Source organism: Hippocampus guttulatus, chromosome 14 (genome assembly GCF_054856545.1).
Source record: "Hippocampus guttulatus isolate MCC_2025c chromosome 14, RoL_Hgut_1.0, whole genome shotgun sequence".
In the NCBI taxonomy this organism is placed as follows: Eukaryota; Metazoa; Chordata; class Actinopteri; order Syngnathiformes; family Syngnathidae; genus Hippocampus; species Hippocampus guttulatus.
Window position 1 is genome coordinate 2,968,149 of NC_141274.1, and position 15,482 is coordinate 2,983,630.

General features: G+C 42.7%; 1 protein-coding gene across 2 annotated transcripts in view; it reads right to left on the reverse strand.

The window, feature by feature from the left end:
• LOC147194461 (laminin subunit alpha-3-like) overlaps positions 1 to 14,466 on the reverse strand; it is a 70,824-nt gene extending 56,358 nt beyond the window's left edge. Inside the window, exons 1-2 of one of the 2 annotated variants that reach the window (XM_086129074.1) lie at positions 14,111 to 14,466; positions 12,837 to 12,989 (exon numbers count right to left, since the gene is read on the reverse strand). In XM_086129074.1, the coding sequence (XP_085985200.1) occupies positions 12,837 to 12,989; positions 14,111 to 14,368 (411 nt within the window). In that variant the 5' untranslated portion in view covers positions 14,369 to 14,466. The remainder of the gene's footprint in view (positions 1 to 12,836; positions 12,990 to 14,110) is intronic. The other variant, XM_086129075.1, reaches the window with a different exon arrangement.
• Positions 14,467 to 15,482: the final 1,016 nt, after the last annotated feature.

Here is a 15,482-nt window from a genome sequence, read left to right on the forward strand (position 1 = left end):
CACCTACACTTGACCACCAGCTGGAGTGGAGAAGAAGATTTGGGACGTCAACGCTTGGAAATGATCCTAAGGCAATATTTAACATATCAATAAAAGGGGCCGCCACCAGGCAGTGCTTTCCAAATTCTTTGGCATTGAAGTGATTGATGAAGACAAGCGAAGCAGGAAAATTCTGTGCTCCTTTATTTCCGCAAATTTCTATAGAACATTTCACTTGATGCGTCCGAGGCAGGCCAGCACTCGTCTAGCATCCGTCATTGCTTTGATGAACAAAATCCATCAGGCAAGCTTTCGTTTCTCTTTAAAGGAGATTTTTTTTTTTTACAATTGAAAACAGATCTCAGGTGTCTTAATAACGACTGTGAAATACCTTTAGCAAAATACCCCAAAGATGAAAATTGATGGCGCACTTCAAACCGCCTTGCTCTTGTCACAGTGAAATTTGCATGTTTTTAGGGGCCATTTAAGTGAGTGGCTCTATCCCCCCAGCCCACATACTGCTGAGCCAATAGCGTGATATGAGTGGGTAATGAGTGGGTAAAACAAACAAGCGCCCATCAAGACAATAAAATCACTTTTACTTGTGGAGGCAGCAGCTTATACACTATAAAAGAGGTGTCAAACATGCGGCCCGTGGGCCGGAACCGGGCCCCAATGAGGTTCGGTCAGGCCCGCAGGATAATCTAAAAGTGAAAAAATGCATTAAAGACACGGAATGAATATTTTTCATAAAATGCACTTCATGCATTATCCACCAGGGGCACACTGTTTTGATCAGAGTAGAAGACAACATTGTTTTGATCAGAGAAGAAAACAGCAGTCTCAGTCTGTCACTGAGACAGACCGAACACATCAGACAGTATCAATGCGCCAATGCTTCTTCATACCAAAACAAAGGAAAGAAATGATATTTTGGTTAATCATAGCAGAGTATGGTATCATGTTAATGGTTCGGCCCACTTGACATCTACCGAGTCCGTATGTGGCCCACAATGTGAAATGAGTGTGACACCCCTGCACTATAGTGACAAGATTGAAAGGGTTTTTTTTGTCTGTCCGTCTAAAACAGGGATGAGCAACTGAACAATTGTGCCATCCCCTGCCGTTCAGCATCAAACACATCTGAAGGAACAGCAGAGGCCCTTCCCCAAAGAGTTCCTGAACAGTTGGAAGCACATATTTGTCTAAAGTGTCTTACAATGATTAAAATTTCAGGGGGAACCAATCCAACCCAAAGTGATGTACTCATTAATTGATAAGGTTCATGTCCCCATGCTTTTGTCCATATCAAACCCACTTCAAACACTATGTGGGCTCTGGGTTTGTTTCAAGTGTGTGTTTAGACTGGCCGAGCGGAGTTACAGGGACAGAAATGAAAGCAGGCGATGTCATATCAGGGTTGGTCTTATCCTGAAACATTCCTCTCAAAGTCGCCGGCATCAACAACACGGCCACATTTAGCCTATTTAAGAGTTTTTATATGAGGTTGGATGCATAAATTGTGCAGCGCCCTAATGTAGCACAACCCAAACAGAGCCACGCTCATGAAAGGACACCGTTGAGACACTGGGGCCCGACTTGGGGCTAACACCTTAATCCGTTGTGTATCTATCACACGGGAGAGAAGATTTTCACCACGGTGAGTTACGGCTAGTGACAGGTTCCCGAACGCGGCGGCACGTTCGGCTTCGCGGGGCATTAGGTGTGGGGGGGGGGGGGGGGGGGGGGGCAGGAATGTAGCGCTATGTCCAGAATTTCAGATGGATCCGCATGCCAGCCAGCTCGTCTCTGACCACCCTGACTCGCCACCACCCTCTCCTCGCCCTCCTGCCCCCTTGTGACAGTATTTTTTTTATTTTTTTATTGATGGCTGTGGGTAGCTCCCCTGCAAAGCTGTTGTTCTATTTTCAGCTCTGGTGTTTGACTGTGAGCCTCTATTTGCCCATCCTGTTGCATGAGCGGAGGTTTTCTCTGATTAGGGTGGGGGACACACCCAACATGGCGGGAGTGGATCATTTGTTCATTTATTTTTAAAGACAAAACAGAAACTAAAAAAGATGACATGTTTCTCAATATTCATTCTAAGACCAAAAAAAAAAAAAAAAACGGAAAACAATTCCTGATTTTGTGCATAAATGGAAAATGGAAACAAAACAGATAACGGGCAATTTGGACGTTTCATTCAATTCTGATCTTTTCATCTGCCGCAAGTTGTATGAACCAGAAGAAAATTCGAACCAAAAGAGAGAAGTCACCTTACTCATGGTAACTTCACTTATTTCTCTTGAGACTTATGCATGAGCTCACTTGAAAAAAGAAATCCTACTTGGGTTTGTTTTGTTGCATAAATCAGACGTGGTTATGATACAAAAAAAAAATCAGTTTGTTGAAAAGTTCGATGCATCATTCTTAACATCGCTTTTCAACAAATTGTACACTGAAAACAATATTGGGCTAAACTTGATGCGTTTGCATGAAAGAAAGCCATCTGAATTCAGGAACATTTTGAAGTCTGCGATACATCTACTTTCCAGCTAGTCGACTACACATCTACTAAAAAAAATGTATTTATATCCAGATGGTTTTATTTTGTGCAATCATTTGACAAAATAAAATTGAGTCAATTCAACCAACAATTTTTCCATATGTGGTCCTCACTACTTATGCTCACTTGAACAGCTGCAAATATGAGAACGATCACCCCCAATTTGCTCTATTTTCTGCACATTAAACATCTCACTTTCCAAATGTGCTCACCAAATTTCAATGAGGAAACCGCTAAGCGGTTAATAAATTCTAAATATTGGGGCGATTGTTCAGATAATTTCAGAGGATGAGGTGTAGGCATGAGTATATGAGTATGTCCGCATGAATTTTAAGGTAGGTGGCATAATGACATTAACATGGTCTTTCTCTAGCGCAGATTTTCACATAGCGGGTGGCTCTGGACACACGAATGGACGGGTGTCACACTCAAGGCCCGTGGGCCAGATCTGGCCCGCCACATCATTTTATGTGGCCTGCGAAAGCAAATCAAACATGTCAACTTCCATGATGTTTGCTAAAATTTCAACCAAAATTTAAAATTCTCATATGTAATAAATAAGAGACATATTGTGAGGATTTTCTTGTCACCAAACCCCTCATTACAGTAACTTAAACAATAGTTGAATAGACCGTTGTTATTGACTTTATTTAAAATTTGGTATCAGTCATGGGAAACGGCAACTAAAATGTGGCCCACGACAAAAAATGAGTTTGACAACCCTGCTCTAACGTATCCTCCGTGGTTTCAATATTCACTTTGTTGCCTGTCAATTTGACTGCGTTCTATGGTAATCGTCACACCTTTCCTCTTTGCCATCAATAAAGCACATTCAGAACTAGAATAGACCTTCCCCAAAGCCAAACAATCCGGAACATGCTTGTCTGACTTATATTAGCCTTGTAGCTACAGCTGCATGTGTTAGCTCTGAGAGATTACCGCACTATTTGGCCCTGATGAAAATGGTCACAGCAAAATGTGATTTCTTTTTCTTTTTTTTTTTTCTCACCGAATTTCACTGGAAATTGGCTAACTATTTACAACCGGCATGTTCACGCTTAATGTAGAAAATAAAACAATGATACTGGAGCAATGACTATTCGTGGAAGATTACTGCACTCCGCTGATGTCATTTGATATTATTGCTCTCCTGCTATCCTGTGTTGTAGTAACCATTGTTATATTGCTGGATTCATCTACAGCATTTCTTGGAGACAGCTTCTCTCAGCATTCACACGTCATTTAAAAGGGATTTTTGATATCGCTATTCCGAGAAGCACGTTTGAGAAACTGCTACCATTCATTTGGAGTACTGTGATTCACGCTAACAGCTGACTGAAAGCTGACTTTTATGAGCGTGGCCCCGTACTGGCAGTCTCGGGCACACCTTTTCGATCCCTCAAATGTATTTCAATTGAAAGTGTGTCTTTCGCTTTTGTAGATGACTGAATTGCTGTCAAGTGTTAATTTGCAGGTCAGAAACCTGCGCAGTGGGGAGCTGACCCACAGCATTTTGCACCTCAGGGTGCTCATTTATCACAGCACAGAAACTGGCTGTGAGCTGTCGGTGCTTGGTAATTCCGAAATGACAACAAACACACACACATGAATATATACTTGGCATGTCAGGGAAGGTGGGGGGTGACAGCCACTGTGGGAATGTTTTGACAGCACATCAGTGCTCATCAGAGGCATGTACACTTACAAGGAAGAGAAAATGTTAACTGGGAAGGCTTTTTTGTGCTGACGTGTCATGAGGTTAACGGTTGTCTGGATGCTTTACGTGTTGTATATGTGACGCTTTAATAGGGGTGCAAGGTCAGGAACCCGAGATGCACGCACGCACATGTCACACAGTCTGTACGCGTCACAACAGATCACCTGACCTGTATTGACACCTCGTGAGCACCCTCGTGTACGTTAAGCCTGCTGGCGTCAATCACAAATAAGGTCGGGCTAAGGTACTTTTAAGTGTTTTTGTTAACAAGCTTGACAATCTGTTTCATGTCTGTCTACGACAACTCCTGCTGATGCTCGTTTGATAGAAAGGGGAAACTGTAATGTCATCTTACACCGAGCAGCATGGTGGATTCGTGGTTTGCAAATCTGCTTCATAGCTCTGAGTCTGGGTTTGAATCTTTCCGCTGGCATTTCTGTGTAGTTCCCCCCAATATGCATGTTAGCAAACTATATATATATATATACTGTATATATATATATGAAGGCAAACTGTGCGTGGCATTGCCGCAGTGATGTTGGCATGGTCACCGCCCGTGCAATTTTAAAGAATCCTTGACTCGGGAATAGGGACTGAAAATCCATGAGTGATGCCCCCTAAATAATGTTATACTGGACTGTATTTGCCTATAGATGTCACATGATGGCAGCAAGGAACTACTTTTGTCAAAATGAAGCTCCACAACTCACTTCATCAGTTCTTTGGCTGGAAGATGCCAACAGATGATGCCAAATTGCTCTGGCGTGTGCATAAAAACAGCGAGTAGGTGAGTTTTCCTGCAAATTGTTGCTAGGTTCCAATAAAAATCTACGAATTAGTCACAGACATGATTATCTATGGAAAGAAATGTTTCCGAATTGAAATAAGAACAACTTGGAACTCTACTTCGATTGTATTCAACTCTTGAGGTTGCACTGTGTCTGCATCTGATGTGTTTCCACTCACAATGATGTTAAGAAGCCAGAGTTCAACCCAAGGGCACGGCAAAGACCACAGGACTAAGTCTACATCCTGGCACGTACAAGTCCTCTGAGAGTCTGATGTGAGAGCGGAGGAATGCCATTCAAAGAGGAGGAGGCATCACCTTCTGTCACGGCGGATCAGGCTGGTCGGAGGCTTGCGGCGACAATGCATCACTGCAACTGTTTGTGTGTGTGTGTGTGTGTGTGTGTGTGTGTGTGTGCGCAACAGGTGGACAGCGGAGGGCGGGGGAGTCCACTTGTCTGGTGTATTTTTCTCCATGACTCCATGGTGGAATAAGGCAGTTGGCAAAAGGAGTTACCACAGAGCTGCCGTCGTGAACGTGAAAAAACAAACAGTAGATATGCATCTCTGCGTGATTGTCATCTTCTCATTGCCCAAGTTTGACTGCCACTGCAATGTGATTGTATGCATTCATCATATTTTTAAAGCGACACAATGATCTCAATGTCAGCAGTGTGTGTGTGTGTGTGTGTGTGTGTGTGTTTGCGTTGGACTACAATCAACCTTTGGCTAGTGAAAATCTTTGCATCTACCATTTTAAATCATCTCCTCCACAGCAGTCAAATTAAAAACATTCATAGCACCACGCGCTGATGCTTCTTGATACAAAAGGCATGTTAGAAATGCAGAACAACTGCACCATTATACAAGCGGGTCATAGAAACCTGCAGACTATTAGAAAAAGCACAATGGACTGACTGTATGAAGGCTTGGAAAAAGATGCAAAGATTCTAAATTACCTCACATACTTTCCCCACAATGGAGCGGCAGATTTATAAGGACGTGCAGGCCAGCAGTTGCCGGTGATGCATTTTCCCAGCCTCCCGTTAACAAACGCAGGGCGGCTGTAGTAAATATCTGCCACGTTGGCCTGGCGCCCCAGGAAGCCGGGCTAAAGACGGCCACTTACATCACCAGAGCAATAAGTAGCCCGTCTAATAGCTAGTCTCTGTCTCTGGAGGTAGACCGAGCCAGCTCCAACATATGAACACAATACGCTATGATTGGAGAGGGATGTGTCTCAGAAAGAAAAAAAAAAAAGTCCATCCACCATCATATTAACCCTTTCAGGGACAGCGGTTACTACAGCGGACAGATGATCATGTTCCCAGGTGACAGGGTTCATTTAAGGGTTAATAAGAAGACTTTATTAGTGGGAACATTTCCATTTCACAGCAGCACACAATAATAATAATCATATTTTATAACATTGTCCATACTGTGTGTCTTCACTGAGGCCATGGATGAGCTGCAGTCTATTTCAGCATGCAGCATGGGCGAGAGTAGTGTCAAGACAGGTCAAGCATCCGTCGCATAAAAAAAAAAAAAAAAAATCTCCAGTGCAATTGTCTACCCAACTTTCCATGTACTGCGGCTGACCAGGGCAAATAAGGTCATAGAGATTTAATGAAAAACTATAAACTATAGTAGACAGTGGCAATTTGGTGTTCTATCAGATCTAGCCCGACTGATCGCGTTAGTATAATTTCCTTCTCCATTTCCTTATGCGGGTCCAAGGACAGCACATTAATGATTATAGCTTGTCTGCAGCCACGTACAAATGACTGCAACGTGTCGCAGTATATCACCTCTGTATTTGTTTGGGCCGAGAGGGTCAGGTAATTTTTCGCAACGCTTTAGGGTGGGAGGGGGTGGACCAAACTTTTGTAAAGCCCTGACAGCACAGAAAGGACAACACACAATAAGGCTGGTAAGGACACAAAAGGGGGCGACGGCAGCAAATACAACATTCGCGGCAACTTTGGTGGGAAGTGGAGTCCTGACTGAAGGGATTAGGTTCTGGGGGGGAATGCTCCTAAAATTGCATTCTTGAAAGCAGATCACTCAGCTGAGCCAAAGCCATTCGCTGTACCTGAACCTGATCGACCTCTCCTTTCACACAGAGTGAAAAACAAGCACACTCAACACCATCGCCTGCTGAGGAAAATAATAAAAGGAAAGCTTAATTATCAACAAACTACATAGTCTGCAGTCCAATTAAAGCAACAAAGCCAACACATGGTCAGCAGGAGGACGGTTTTTGAAACGCTTCACATAAGCATAAGTGTCAAAATGACCCCATTCACGAGAAACTGCAAACATGATGCAGAAAAAAAAGCTATTTGTTACATGCGACTAGCATGTAACAAATTGAGACCGTGACTTCATTATTATTATGATAATTCCTCAATATTTGGTTGTTGTTTGGATTTACAGCGAGTTTATTTTCATGCATTTATTGATGGGCTAAATGTTTACGTTTACACTGCACTTGGATTGGAAGTTAGCCAACATATTTCCCATTTTTACCCACGTCTGAAAGAGGCTGAATTCAGATGCTGAAAATATGCAATTCCACGCATTTTTTTTCCTCTTTATGCTGCCACGAGCCCAACTATGCCACTCGAAAGCAAATAAATAAATACATTAATTAATTAATAATAGTAATAATAATAATGTTATTACTTGATCCATACAGTGCAACTCCGAAGCTTCACTGTCACGACCATCCCTTCATTTTTTTGTATTTTACACTTTTCAGCATTTAAAACAGTTGGTGTCATCGTCAAAAACATTCCACTTTGGACTCACACTTTTCCCACGATGCGGTTGTCATGACAACAAACAACCAAAACAATTCATGTAATGGGCACTTGATTAATTTACTGTCATAAAAAACGCCAATAGATTAATAAATGATCAACTTTGTCCCCAATCGGCTCCTCCGTAAAAATAATGGCACCACTTTACAATACTGGCATACATCCAAGAGTTTCCAAATTGTTCACAGATTGGTTATTAATTAAGTGACCCGTTGCTAAGGGCTTGATAAAGTGCTACACGTCATTCGATAAGATCGTCAAGAGGGGCGTCCTACTTGCCAAATAGTGAGTCCGCATTTAGCTCCACAGCTTTGGCCCCTTTGTTTGTTATAAACGGTACAATCTCATGGTGACAGTTGGATTAGCGATTCATCCCAATGGATAGCTCGGATGCAAGGCAGCAGCTAGCGCTTGCTAAATAGTGGGGCGACTTCTTAACTGCCATAAGTCATTGACAACGTCTTACTAATCATTAAACAGTCACAAGTAGTGATTCGTAAACTAGTTATGAAGCAAAAACCACAAAGGTCCAAAAGTCCTTCGGCGGCACGCGTATCAGAATAAGCTGCGGCTCATCAATTGGAGCACAGACAGCAGTAAAGCCCACTATGTTTGCCTCACATTCTCGGCTCACTCAGTCAGATAAGCGCATGTATATGCGGGCCTCTTAAAATACATTCCCGAGAAAAATGGAGTGACTGGACGTCTGATACGTGTTGTCCACGTTTACGTCAACGATAGCTTGACTGCTGCTTGTGGGATGGTTGCGCCACGGCAAGTGTTCCTGGAAGTATGTATTCGGGTAGGGACAGATGTGGTTTAAGTTTACCACAAACAGCCAAAAAATGAACCCAAGTAAGAGCAGGCTACTGTTACTTTAGAATAATATGACTCAAGCAAAAGTCAAAAGCAATCTTTGAAATTATTAATTCAGTATTTCTTAAAATTAAAGAAAAAAAAACACTACACAAGTTTTTTTAAAGAGCATGGTGGCCAAATGGACAATAATATAAAACAGGAATAAGCAAATTCAGATATTGCCAAACAATATCACTAAAATATTAACAAGTTAAAGACATATTTTTAAAAAGGTCTTAAGTGACATTACTTGGTTAAATAGCACACGTTCAAAGTGGAGTTCTTTTCTTTTTCATAGTCTGTAAGGTAAACCTGGATTGAATGTGAGGCCAGGGGTTTTCTGTCTCCTCTGGCCGTGAGTTGCACGCTGTTGTTTCCTCCATTTTTTCCACCACACTTCAGGCAAATTACCGTCTTCGGGCAGTAGGCGGGGGACACCCTGAACCAGTTGCCAGCCAATCGCAGGGCACACAGAGACGAACAACCATCCATGCTGACACTCACACCTAGAGACAATTTTGAGTGTTCAATCAAGCTGCCATGCATGTTTTTGGAATGTGGGAGGAAACCCGAGTACCAGGAGAAAACCCACACAGGCCCGGGGGAGAACGTGCAAACTCCACACAAGAAGGCCGGAGCCAGAATCGAACCCTGCACCTCTGTACTTTAAAGCCGACGCGCTAACCACTCAACCACAGGTCGCGACCCCATTTTTTTAATGGGGGGGGGGTGGGGGGACCCAACAAAAACTGATTTTTTTCCACACAGGAAGGCCGGAGCTGGAATTGAACCCATGACCTCTGCACTGTGAGGTCAATGCGCTAACCACTGGGCCACCAGGCCGACCGATTGTTATTTTCATATACAGTAATATATAGATCAAAACTAAAGAAGGATGTGAAATGTGGCTCAGCCTACAGTAACCAAGAGTAAGAGTCTCCTTAAAAAAATAAAAATAAAAATTTAAACTACTTTGACACTACAATTCATCGAGGAAGTTATTTAAGTAAATGTCCCAACATAAATGTGGCACTTTACTACGCACCTCAGACTATTATAGGATTGACTTCTTTCTAATGTATGCTATATGAACGCGCGGCCGCTTGTCTAGAAATAAATAACACAGTGGCCACAAAATGTCTTCCAAACTCGAATTTTATCTACATCTCAAAGTCCAAAATCTCCACTGTGCATGATGTCACACAAGGCACTCTATTTTCATGACCGGTATAAATCCTGCAGAGCACGTGGTGTAAATCTGCATGGAGGCGGATTAGACCCCATGCTGGTAATTTCACAAATGAGCGCCGGCTGGCGGATCGGCGAGATGGAGCACTGCGCTGTTGTGCGATTTGTCAGAGCCGTCTTCAATGACGGTCAATCAAAATGGCTCTTTTTATTCGGCTTGGGTTGAGTAGACAAAGGATGTTGATGGACTTTCCGCCAAGAGACTCCAACTGCTGCATTGGTCCGCCCATCTTGGCAGAGCCCAGTTTGCCAAATTGGAAATACACGCGCAGTAAGCCTCGTGCTGATGCGAAAATCAGGTTCTGCTAACACTTGCATCACGGCGCTGCTCTACTGTCTACGAAAAAAAAGCCTCAAATCACACTTGCATCACAAGATTAATCCCGCACATTTTTCTTCTGCTTTTTTTTGAGACACGCAAACGGATTATCGGACCTGAGGCTTACGCTGCTGATGAACACAAATGAAGGAGAATTTGGTCGGTCGGTGTTTGTGTCTCACAAGTCACAGACAGACGCAAGATGTACAGCATGAGAAAGCTTTTGGCCTTTCTGGTACAGGCCGGGTGAACTTTGCTGTCGTCTGCCACACTTTTATAGTTGTAGTCACGGTTGAGAGACCGTGTCGCCAACAAAGCATACATTCGGAAATACTTGTCTCTCAAATAACGTGTTTCTTTACACTTGGTAGACCATCAAGTCTTTTTTTCAAAGGATCAGCGGAAACGACTTGTTTAGAAAAAGAAAAGGAAAAAAAAAAGCACACTTTGAACCTCAGCGTACGCTTCAACAGTGCCATTATCTTATTTATCTGCTGGCAGCGGTATAGAAAAGCCACCTGCGCTGGCCTTGAAAGAAACCACAGAACTCATTCAGCTGGTTGCAGCCCACATCTTGCCCCAACAATATAAATTATCCTTCAGAATGTATGTTTTCTTTCATAATGTCCACAAAGCAAGCGTTGATTTGTATTCTGGAGTTATTTGACCTTGACATCTTCATAATCAATCAGAAGGTAAACTATGCTTTAATAAGAACATCTTCTCCATCGTGGCCATGGGAACATCAGATAACGTTGGCAGAACCGGCCAGGAATCTTTAACGACTGAGTTTGTGTCACTACATTTGTCAGCAAATGTTTTGATTGGGAGTTTCTGAAAGTGACTATGAATAAATGAATTTTCACAATTGTAAGGACAGCCCAGAAAAGCCAAAACAACAAAGCCATTTTTCACAACAGTCGCTATGCAGGTGACACATTCATGCATTTTTCTCATCATTTAAAACAATTTCCAGGGGCCCTTTAATGTCTGTGATGTGCAACATGCCACAAGGACCAAGAAGTAGAGCACACTTGGCATACTCTATTTGCTATCTTGCTGAAAATAGCCCTCTTTAGAAGCCGGTCCTGTCCCATGCGAATAAGCGACAATGTACAAGGACCCACAAGATTAATCTGCCTCAACTCTTATGCAATTGGCAAAAATCATCATTGTTGTTTTTTTTTGTTTTTTGCAGTTTTGCTAAAGGCCGTCTTCTTTTGTTGTGTTTTGTTTTTTTTAATAAATCAACACATTATTACAGCGTGAGACAAAAATAATGACATTCATTCACTGCTTCTCCTCCTCTTTTTTCTCTCTCTGTTGTAAAGTTAAACTCATATTAAAGGACAAAGAATTGTAATCTATATCGGTGCTGGGTAACAGCTGAATCCGCATTCACTACCTTGACAAGTGAGTACCCACAAAGAGAGTACAAGCGTTTTTACTCCACGCGACAGTTCATACGCTACATTGTGTGTATGCGGCACATGGACACACCAACAAACACAAACATCCCCTCCTTGGTTGTTTAATTTCACACTTGGGTGGGCGGGCACTTGACCAAACGGTTTGTATACAAGCAACCACAAAGTCAGTTTGACACGTCTCCTTTACTTTACCAAGCGAAAAAGGTCCGACCCACATCACAACAGTATGATGTGTTTCGCAATTCAGACATCTGCAATATTTGCTTTTTGCGCCTCAAAAAAAAAAAAAAAAAAAAAAAACCCGGCTGCAAACACAAAATGCAACAATGGCAAGTGAGCATTGTGTACAAGAACAATGCGCGTGACAGGTGTGTGTGTTTGACTGTGGAAGCACGCCGTGTGCCGTGCGGCTGGTAGTGACAGTCAGAGAGACCACGTCACGCACTTTAGAGCGCCCCATAATACAGTGTAACGCCCCATAATACAGTGTAACGCTCTCAAATACACGGAGCATTACCACGTATTAAACTCGGGCGTCCTCAAGGCCCCGCACATGTAGCCGTATTATATTTAGCTATGCGGGGTCTTTGCTGAGCTTTCGCATGAAAATAGAAAAGCAAAAGCCAGCTCCCGTTATGTGGCACTGTGAAAGTCTAAAACGGCAACATTCAGGTCTCCAATGCCATGCCTTCGGTCTTCAAATTCTTCTCAGGCTTAAACCCAAACCAGAGAATTCCCGTCTTTCCTCGCAGCGGATAATTTGTCGCGAGGTGCAAATTTAACAGGCCGCGAGCCAGACTCCTGCCACGGGGTCCACTGGTCATGACGGGAGCATATTTGCCAGCCACGGGGGGCATAAGTCTGATTCTTGGCACACATGAACAGCATTGCTCACATGATCGCTACTGCCAATCCGGATGACGTTTAAAAAAAAACAAAAACAAACAAAAAAAACAACAACATTGCAACAAACCACAATTCCTTTGTCCTACATTTAAAACCCATAATGAACGCCTTCCAAGCACGTTGAAATATGACAAAAAAAAAAATCAACAGCTATTCAAGATATTGGAAAACAACCCATCAGCAAACAAGATGATGATCGACTTACCTGTCCGAGGTCCAGAGTGACATTTACTTCGTTGTAGCCTAACCCCTTGGAGAGAGGGGGGCTCTGCCACCAGCGCTCTGTTCCATCAATAGCGTTGGTCACTGGGTAGGCTTTGTTCACATCAGCCGCATTGCAGTAGTCACAGAACTGGCCCTGTGTGATATCAAAGATTTGCTTATGACAGGAACTTCAAAATATGACTCTTCATTATCAACCGCCAGCAAGCACAATGTCCCGAGAGTTTTTTTCTGTGGCTTTTGGGGCTGTTTTGGGTCACTTGCAAAATGGCAGTTGTAGTCTATATTAAGGGAAGGCATTCATTTGTAGAATTGTTGGGGGTTTTTTTTCAAAGACAGTGAACTATTATTCATCATAAGGGATACATTGCAGACCCAGCCACAACAGATGAAAATTTGTGATCGTGATAGATCTTAAATAAATTGTATTTATTCCTCCAACACGCTTTGGATGGATGGATGGATAAATAGATAGACTCACTGGACACATTTTGAGTGTACTTTCAAAAGGTGATTGCAGATGTAATTAAAGTTGAATGTGTTTAACATGTTAGACAAGTGTCTATCGTGCCTTGGGGGATATAAATGTACTTTTGGAGTTAAAAATGGGTCTGCCTTTGTGCGCTTTTGCACTTTTTTTTATTCTGTAGTTTGGAAACCCAAGTGTAACTTTTGGGCCACTGGTAAAGGTTACTTTCCAGTCCAATTAATCGCACCATGGAATGTTAGCCTCTATGCAGGGACATCCCATGTGGGAGTTTGTATCTCGGTCATGGGCATCTTTCATGAGCAGAAAAATAAATAAAATCACACAAATATACTGGAAGAACATGTTACAGCCATATCAGTACTTCATTTTAACATGTAGGTGACAGGTCCAAATACAAGTACCGTAATCCCAAATAGAAGGCAGAAAGAAAACAAAAGCATGGAAAAGCAAGATATTATGACTCCAGAGATTAAGTTTAGACCTCAAGGACAAGAAATGGTGTGCTATTGTCCCCCCCCCCCCCCCCCCACCTCCCCACGAGTGCATTCAAACGAAAGCATTGTGTATGTTTAATTGTGGGATTGCCATTATTCCAAAGGTGATGTAGTGCCCTTACACTTCTACTGCTGAAGGCTATTTCCTTCACAAACAATGGAGTTAAAACTCTAAGGACTCCTGGCAGTTGAAACCTGGTCTGCAGGCAACAGGAAACATTCAGAATGGTGGCGTTGTAATGTTACTACTGTATAGATGGTCGTGTAACTTACCCGAATATTCTGAGTGACTAGTCCAGTGGTTGGTCCCCCGACAAGTTTACAGTACAAATCAGCCCTAGGCGTCCCGAACTCATCCTTCCCGCAGGTTGCTGTTGCAGAAATCCTGGATCTTTGCGCCAGGTTGAAGTACGGGGGGCTCAAACTAAAACCAGTGAGTCCATTGAGCGTTTCTTGTGCACGCGTGCACCTGCAAACGATAAAAGCGAGTAAAACTGCGAGGAGGTGAGCTCGCGTCACCTCTCTCCCCATGTTCCACACTGGAGGTCCCGACTGTGGGTCTGGTCATCTGGAGAACCCCGAGGAGCGCCGCGTCCTTGTGGGCTGCGCCATTTACGCGCGATACTTCCACAGCAGAACCCTTTGCCCAAGTCCAGCCTTTACCGAGAGGAGGAGGAAATGTCCCGGGGACGCATGTTTCCTTGTGAAGAGCTTCAGCTTCAAGTATTCTATTGTCATGCAGAGAGGTTCCGCTCACTGACGCTCTCAGGTGTCACACGTCGACGAATTATGACTGCTTGTGTGGTCCTCCTGTCACCATTTGTCAATCCGTGGTGGCAAAACCTACTCACTCTTTGTACTTAAGTAGAAGCACAGTTACTTGTGTAAAAGAAAATCTATATACTATGGCAAAAGAGGAACTGATTTAATTTGTGGACTTAAATAAAAATGAAAAAGTATATCATGAACAGGGCTAACAAGAAAGCATTTAGATGAAGCGTAAACAAAAGCAAGCCTTAAGTAAAAGTAAAAGTGTTTGTCTTTACTGTCAATTATATACGTTGCCGATTTTGTTGTCGTAGCACAACACAACATTCTGTCCACACTAAATATTGCCCTCTTTTTATGCAGTAATGAACTTGCATATGGTGCCATAAGAATTTGATAGAAGGTACAGAGATCCGTTTGTAAACGAAGGGGGTAAAGGTAAAATGTCGTCTATAAAAGTAGAAGTAAAGTACAGATACCTGACATTTCTATTTATATTCTTGTCTATATTAGCCCATTTGTATTTCCTTATTTCCCCACCGCTGTGCTGTGATTTGCATATACTTTTATAGTAAAATCACCGGGGTTTTTTTTTCGAAAGTTAACTTTTGGAGACGTTGCAAACTTCAAACAAAAGGGGTTATTGTCGTGGCGTTTCTGCACATCTCTTGTAATCATAAGCGGATAAAAATTTTGTGTGCGCGTTCGACTCCGTTTAAATAACAGCAATTATTGTGGAATATAAAACCGAAATCCGGGTTTTGGTGAGGTAATTTAGGTAGGTCACCAGCCGTGTCGAAAACTAGAACTCTGCTTCCCTCTAGTGTCTTTGCTGTGTATAACTTTTTTTCCAGGGGCGTGACACAAACCTCGAGTT